Genomic DNA, 7,449 nt, shown 5'->3' on the forward strand with positions numbered 1-7,449 from the left:
ATGGCAGTTACTTTGAGTTAGGGTGCAGTCCAACTCATCTAATCAATTTAATCAATTCTCAAAAGAATAATTTTTAATACATTTATAAATGGTTAAAAATACCACAAATTGCAGATTTATAAGCTCACTGTGTGTCGCATTGTGACACATTGTGAGCTTATAGATGGGCTATTTTGCTAGTTTTACGTGACACTGTTGTACGGCAAAGTATAAAATATGGCTTACGTGGTTAACCAGACTAGTCGATTTAGTTGATTACTAAAACCTTTTTCAAGTTGCTTCATTGATATATAAAGTAAAAATCTCGCTTGTTGATAATCTTTGAGAAGATAATCAATATAGTTGCAGCCCTAGTTCATGAAGGAAATAACAATCAAATAAATAAATCATGACGATAAACTATACATGTGTGATTGAATTGACTCATAGCATCCATCATAATTATATTTAAAATAAAATATTTTAAAATGTTGTAACTTTAGTGGTCAATACAGTCTCAAAATGAAGTGTCAAATGCGTGGGATATTTGATAAGATTAAACCTTAAACCTCTTGGTAGCAAGCAACTTAATCTGTCCAATCATTCTGTTACCTACTGACTCCTCATGCCTATAAAATGCACTCTGTCAGCATGGGGGTTGCTGTGTGGGAGGCTTTGCATGTGTATTTGATACTAAGAACATATCCTAATGATGTTTTAATACACATCCCTAGTGGCAGTAACTATATGGTTATGCTGTGAGAGGAGGTTGAACAATGGTATATGTGCCTTGGAGTGCTAAACCCCCTCATGTGTGATGGTGGTATGTCAGGTCCTTTGAGCTATTCAAATATGTTAGACTCACTGCCCAGTTAAGAGCATTATTAAGGTCTGTTTCATGCAAACTGACACGATAATGGCTTGTAGAATCAATGAACGCCCACTTGTTGATTTAATAAGTGGTATATTTCAGTGCAAAAACAGATTTCACACCTCCGAGGTTAGGATGTGAAGTGAACGAGTGACAAAGTTAGGCAAAATTTATTTTCTTTCTTCTTTTTTGTTGCAGAAATATAAAACATTGGCCTACTCAGTTAAGAGCTTTGTGATGCCATCCTGTATACACTATGGACACATTTTCTAGACAAATGTAGCTCTTGGAAAACCACAGTGGACCACCCCATACAGAAACACTCCATTTGCGCTTTTCCGTTTATCGTATGAAGTATAATAATAATAATCAATTTGGACTTGTATAGCTATTTTAATCTGGTATTTCAAAGCACCTTATCACCTTTAGCAGACTGACACATTCCAAGTGCCCCCGGCACACTCTCTGGCCCATTTTTATTGTGTGTGGTTTTTAACACCTTCCTGTATGGATGGCTCAGACACATTTAGCCCAAACTTGTGCTAGGTGTCAAGAGCTATTAGAGGGAAAGACACCGCTTTGAATCAACCATTGCACTTCTATGCTCAACAAAAACTGATAATAATAAATGCTGTCTTTTGTTGTCACGCCATATGCGGCATATTGTTAGTGGTGTTTTTTTATTTTATCTTTACCGCGCATGCTGCGGGGGTGGGGTCAGGGGTCATTTTAGAACAGCCTGTAATTGGGTGTACAAGAAAAGCATGCATGGTTTGCTCTCTCAGACCTTTAATTACAATTCAATTTAGCTTTCAAGTTATGTGGCTTTTAACAGGTTTTTATTTTTTATGTCGGAAAGGGTGGGATGTTATGACAGTTCAGATCATGGCCCCTATAGCTAAAAAGACAAAGCAAATGCTATGTTTTTATAATGTTTTTTTGCTCCATTTGTATGTAAATGATCTCCTTACATCACACCTAACATCAAACAGCATATCTCACGGTACATCAGAAGGAAAGGCATTTAGCTCCAGACTGAGGAAGTTATATTTATATTGTTTTTAGTGAAGACACTGTGGAGAGTTCAAATGAGAGTAATATTAGGCTATGTAATATGTGAAATAATACATGATGATAAGTATAACATATATTATAAGTATCACACAGAATAGCATTTCAGGGATCTTATTTCTGAGGATGATTCCAGAGTGACTGTCATAATGGTTTCCATCATGCATTATTCGTAATCTATACTCTGATGAAAGCCTAACTGAGCAAAGCTGTGTGCACTAATATGAATAGGCTACTGCACCGATCAACTAGCAGGCAATATGTTTTTCAGCACAATGATTGCTGTATTACTTCTTAAATAATGTAACTCTGTGGGGTTATTATGATGACTGTGAGAGACACACTAATCAGTTTCCCAGCCTTTGAAAAGGTAATGCCTGAGGTAGCCTACTTCTGAAGTGAGACAGGGCCAATTGAAATGTAAATGTTAACTTTAGATCCATTCATTAATGAATTGCCAGTCTGCCGACTGGGTAATAGTATTACCAATGTGATTAACGGTCTTCAGTAAGTTTATCTTAGGAGCCATTTGTATCCTAGTCACGGGCAGACAGTGGCAATTTGCTACTGAACCAAACGTGCCCCGTTTGGTCGACCACTGGCTGGCCATTGGTCGAGAGGGTAACTTATTTGCATAGACCAGGGCTTATAGGTCACCAGCAAAGTCCAGAAGGCTAAACCAGTTGTGCATCGACCTCACACAACAGAAGTACTTTGGCTGCAGCATTGATGAGGTTTTTTCTTTAGCAAGTAACCAATACCATTCAAAATGGGATTTAGTCAGAATAGAGGAGTTGGGCACTGCGCGGTCATTGTTCTGTTCTTATACACAGTTCAGTGTACAACCACAAGGTATTTCACGTATGAAGAGGATGCGCCCGGGACAGAGATTGGACATTTGTCCCAAGACCTAAAGATTGATCCAGCTGACGACCCTGAGACCTCTTTCCGCTTCATGCAAGTGACTAACTCGTCTGTGGTCGTAATGAGGGAGAACGATGGACTTTTGAGCGTCGGGGAAACAATTGACCGGGAGCAGCTCTGTCCCCGCTCACCGCGCTGCTTCATCACCTTTGACATTGTGGCCTTCTCCAGGGGAAAGTTTCAACTCATTCATGTTGAGATTGAGGTCAGAGACATCAACGACAACTCGCCCGTGTTCCCTCACAACGAGACGCATCTGCAGATTCTGGAGAATGTCCCGCTTGGCTCCAGATTCCCGTTGGAAGTTGCTCTCGACCAGGACGTGGGCTACAACTATATTCAAAACTACACGCTGTCTCCCTCCAGTCATTTCACGATTGAAGTGCGCGACAGAGAGGATGGGGTTAAATCTGCTGAACTCGTGCTGGTCAAAGAGTTGGACAGAGAAGTGGAGGATTCCTACACGGTCGAAGTGACAGCAAGTGACGGCGGAGAGCCACCAAAATCGGGCTCTATGAGTGTGAATATAAAAGTGCTGGACTTCAACGACAACAGCCCGACGTTTGAACACGACGCGCTGAAGGTCGAACTCTACGAGGATTCTCCGGTCGGCCACCGTGTCCTGAAAGTGCACGCCTTTGACCCGGACCACGGCGTGAACGGCGAGGTGGTGTACGCGTTCGTCGACGGCTCGTCTTCGGAGGCAACGCGCACCTTCAACATCGACCCCTACACCGGAGACGTGACTCTGAAAGCGCTGGTCGATTTCGAGCAGAAGAGATCCTACGAGCTGAACATCAGAGCCTCTGACCTGGGCACGAACTCTCTCCCGTCGACCTGCAGGGTGTTGGTGGACGTGGTGGACGTCAACGACAACGCACCCGAGATCAACATCAAACCGATGACATCCAGCAGTGACGGGGTCGCCTACATCACCGAGGCCGCGGCGTCGGAGAGTTTCGTGGCCCTGATCAGCACCTCGGACAGAGACTCGGGTCCCAACGGCTTTGTGCGCAGCAGCCTCCACGGGCACAGGCATTTCAAGCTGCAGCAGGCCTACGGGGACACTTTCATGATCGTCACGACCACCGCCCTGGACAGAGAGAGGATCCCAGAGTACAACCTCACGGTGGTCGCAGAGGACCATGGCACTCCACCCTACAAAACCATCAGGCAGTATACTATTCGCGTGACGGATGAGAACGACAACCCCCCTTTCTTTAGTAAGCCAGTCTATGAAGTTTCAGTTATGGAAAATAACATTCCGGGTTCTTATGTAACCACTGTCATCGCACGTGATCCTGACATGGGAAAGAATGCTAAAGTGTCCTACAAAGTCTTAGATTCAGAAATACCCGGCGGGGGTTCAATGTCAACTTATGTTTCTATAGATCCACTTTCGGGGTCATTGTATACTTTGAGATCTTTTGATTATGAGCATCGTCAGGAGATTGAATTGACCATCCAGGCAGAAGACAAAGGTTCCCCTCCACAATCAAGCACATCAACAATCAAAATCAGAGTTGTTGATCAAAATGACAACTATCCACGTTTCACTTTCCCCATCCTACAAAATGACTCTTCTGATGTCCCCCTGCTTTACAATGCACCAGTGGGGTATCTGGCGCTTTGTGTCAAGGCTGAAGACGAGGATGAAGGCATGAATGGAGAGCTCTCCTACAGAATCGTACAAGGTGACCCAAAGCTTTTTACAATGAATAAAGACACCGGAGAGATTGCCTTACAACAATGGCTGACAGCTGAAATTGGAGACGTGTTAGAAATGAAAATTGCTGTGAGTGACAATGGCAGGTCCCCTCTCTCTACAAGTGCAACTATTAGGTTTGTCGTTTCAGACATGCAGCCCTCTGAAGACCAAGTTGTTATTGTGTTACTACCAAGTGGTGACGAAAACTCCAGCTTGGATGGCTCACTAATAGTCATTATTATGCTCAGTGGGGGATGTGCATTGTTGCTGATTGCAATAGTGATTGTTGCCATCACGTGCATGCTCAACCAAGGAGAGCAAAACCACGACTCTAAGGATGCTGAGGTGTCACATGGACTTTTTGACAGGAGGTCTGTTTCAACACAGGGCTCGACAGAGCCAAACCTTTACAGTGGCCACGGAGGTTTCTTCCACGAGAGGACTTCCTCATCTCTCGATGACTCTTGCCTGTATGAGGAGAAGAGTGAAGACTCAGAGACAAAGGTGTGTACACTGCTGCAGATTCAGAATGTATTTAAATAGGCTTGTGATGTTTTTCAAGTGCTGCCCTGTTAGTGCCAGAAATGGAAAATAACCCCCTGTTGCCATTTTGTTTGTTCCCTCAGATGTTCCTGCCCTCCAAGCAATTCCGACCAACATCTGTGTGGCAAGGTGACAAATACTGCTTGCAAGTGAGGTAAGAACACAGACAAATATTATTTCTTGTCTCTGGTGGGAGGCGATTTATTCACAGTCACTGCCCTCAGTTCTGCATGGAGGGTACTTGACATGCACTAGGCATACATACAGTATAATTGTGGTTGTCCTCTGGTGTGTGGAGGGGGGCGGGGGGTAGTGTCAGACAGGCCTCATAAGTGGAAAAAAAGGAAACATCAATAATCAACCTAGAGTGGTGCAGTGGTTGATAATATGTGTTGATTGTGTTCACAGTGGCATCGGGAACACTGACCAGTCGAGCGTGAAGGACAGCGGCAAAGGGGACAGTGACTTCAATGACAGTGACTCTGACATTAGTGGCGATGGAGGCAAGAAGAACTTCAGTACCTTCCAGCCTGGGCCAAAAAGTACGTTCACCAGATTGTATTCTATCATACTGTAACTGTACATGTTGCACAATGCTATGTACTGTATAAACTGTTATGTTTATGCAAGAAATCAGTTTCTATGAAATATTGTTTCTTCTATTTATACTTGTGTCTATCTCTGTTTCAGCTTCATCCAATACCGCTAGCACCGTTTCTGAGGACTCGCACAGCACTTACTGTGTGATACCAAGCCAGAGCTTCAAGGCCCCGAGAGACAATGCATACACAATAGGCTTTTCTTCAGTACCAGTCTACAACAATCCCAATGCAAATCCCCACGCTTGGAAACTCTGTAGTTATGGCACAAATCTTCCCAAATCTAGGAGCACAATGCAGACCTTCTCCAGGACAGGGACCCTCCCTTCCTACTTCTCCCATCAACAGCGAGAGGTTGGCATTGGAGCGAGTGAAATAAGCAAGCAGAACACAAATATTGTGACAGTGGCAAATGCATTTGAAATCGCAACCATGTTTTAATTCACACAATATTGTGGTGTTGATAAGATAATACAGATGTCAACACAAATATGTAAATATTATTTGTAAATAATTGGTTGTTGCCGCATGGTCAGCAGATGTACATTTTCTCTTGAAGTGAATTGTATATATATCATCGCTTATTTAATTCTTATTATTTGACTGCCAGAATCACTGATGTAAATCTTCACTGTTGATATATGAAAAATAATGAAATTGTCTGAAAGAAAAATGACCAAAGTGAAAACATAATTTTGTAAGTTCTTTTTTTATACACCCAATTAAATCAAACAAATGTATTCCTTGTGTTTCTTGTGCATTTCATTTCCACTTTAGGAACTTACGTTATACAGCAAGTCAGTGTGAGCAGTAACATGTTCCATCAATATTTGTAAATGGGAACGAGTCTCTTCATTATCTAGAAACAAGATAATCGAGACTCCAGTAAGTGATGTCAACTAGTCATGAAGACTACTAATTCATACAGATTGTTTATTTTGCACATAAATTACAAAGCAGTATAGGTTCTGCACTATAACTTGTGTGCACCCCTGCAACATCAACCTATGGATACAACTGAGTCCAACTTTAACAGTGGTTATGCATGACAGGTCAGGCTATAGAGCAAACTCTTCTCCCCTAATAATGAGAAAAAACTATTTCAAACTGACATCCCTATTTTGGGCACATATTTATAGGCCAAAATTGTCCCAAGTTGTTTTAAAACGTTTTAAATATATATATCGTGAAAAATAACAGATCAACAAGCTTACAATGCATTGGCACACGTTGTGAGCTTGTAGATCAGCTATTTCAACACTGCAACCTGTACAACACATTTTAAGATAAGGCTTAAGTTAAATGTTTTACCTGTTCAAACTTCTCCAAGCTAGTCAGTGGTTATAAAATGTACAAAGGCTGGAATAGTGCTATTCTATAAATAGTCAGTTATATGCTTTGACATGAACAAGATGCTTGCCTGAATGCATTGTCCTTATCACATTTCATCATGGTACCAGTTCAATTCAAGCATGAATAGATGGCGCTGCTATCATAGATGGAGCTGTGTCTGCCCCTGGGCGATGTATTGATGTTGTAAAAGTGATTGATATACAGTGCACACACGCACACGCACATATATATATATATATATATATATATATATATATATATATATATATATATATATATATATATATATATATACTTAAAAACATATTTTTGTCAACATTTTAAAATGTCAAAATAAGACTCAATAACTGTTTATTTTGTGCATGCTGCTCAAGTCTTTCTTCGCTCTGTTTAGGGCGAAC

General features: G+C 41.7%; 1 protein-coding gene across 1 annotated transcript; it reads left to right on the plus strand.

The window, feature by feature from the left end:
• Positions 1-2,690: 2,690 nt before the first annotated feature.
• Positions 2,691-6,502, plus strand: LOC308073323 (protocadherin 8; the record flags this gene model as incomplete). Its single annotated transcript, XM_080412198.1, has 5 exons — positions 2,691-5,057; positions 5,180-5,250; positions 5,505-5,638; positions 5,787-6,049; positions 6,473-6,502. 5 exons carry the CDS (start codon positions 2,691-2,693, stop codon positions 6,500-6,502), a joined length of 2,865 nt encoding a protein of 954 aa, XP_080268324.1.
• Between the last annotated feature and the right edge of the window lie 947 nt (positions 6,503-7,449).

This window comes from Gymnoscopelus braueri (genome assembly GCF_963280865.1).
Source record: "Gymnoscopelus braueri genome assembly, chromosome: 18".
Taxonomy (NCBI): Eukaryota; Metazoa; Chordata; class Actinopteri; order Myctophiformes; family Myctophidae; genus Gymnoscopelus; species Gymnoscopelus braueri.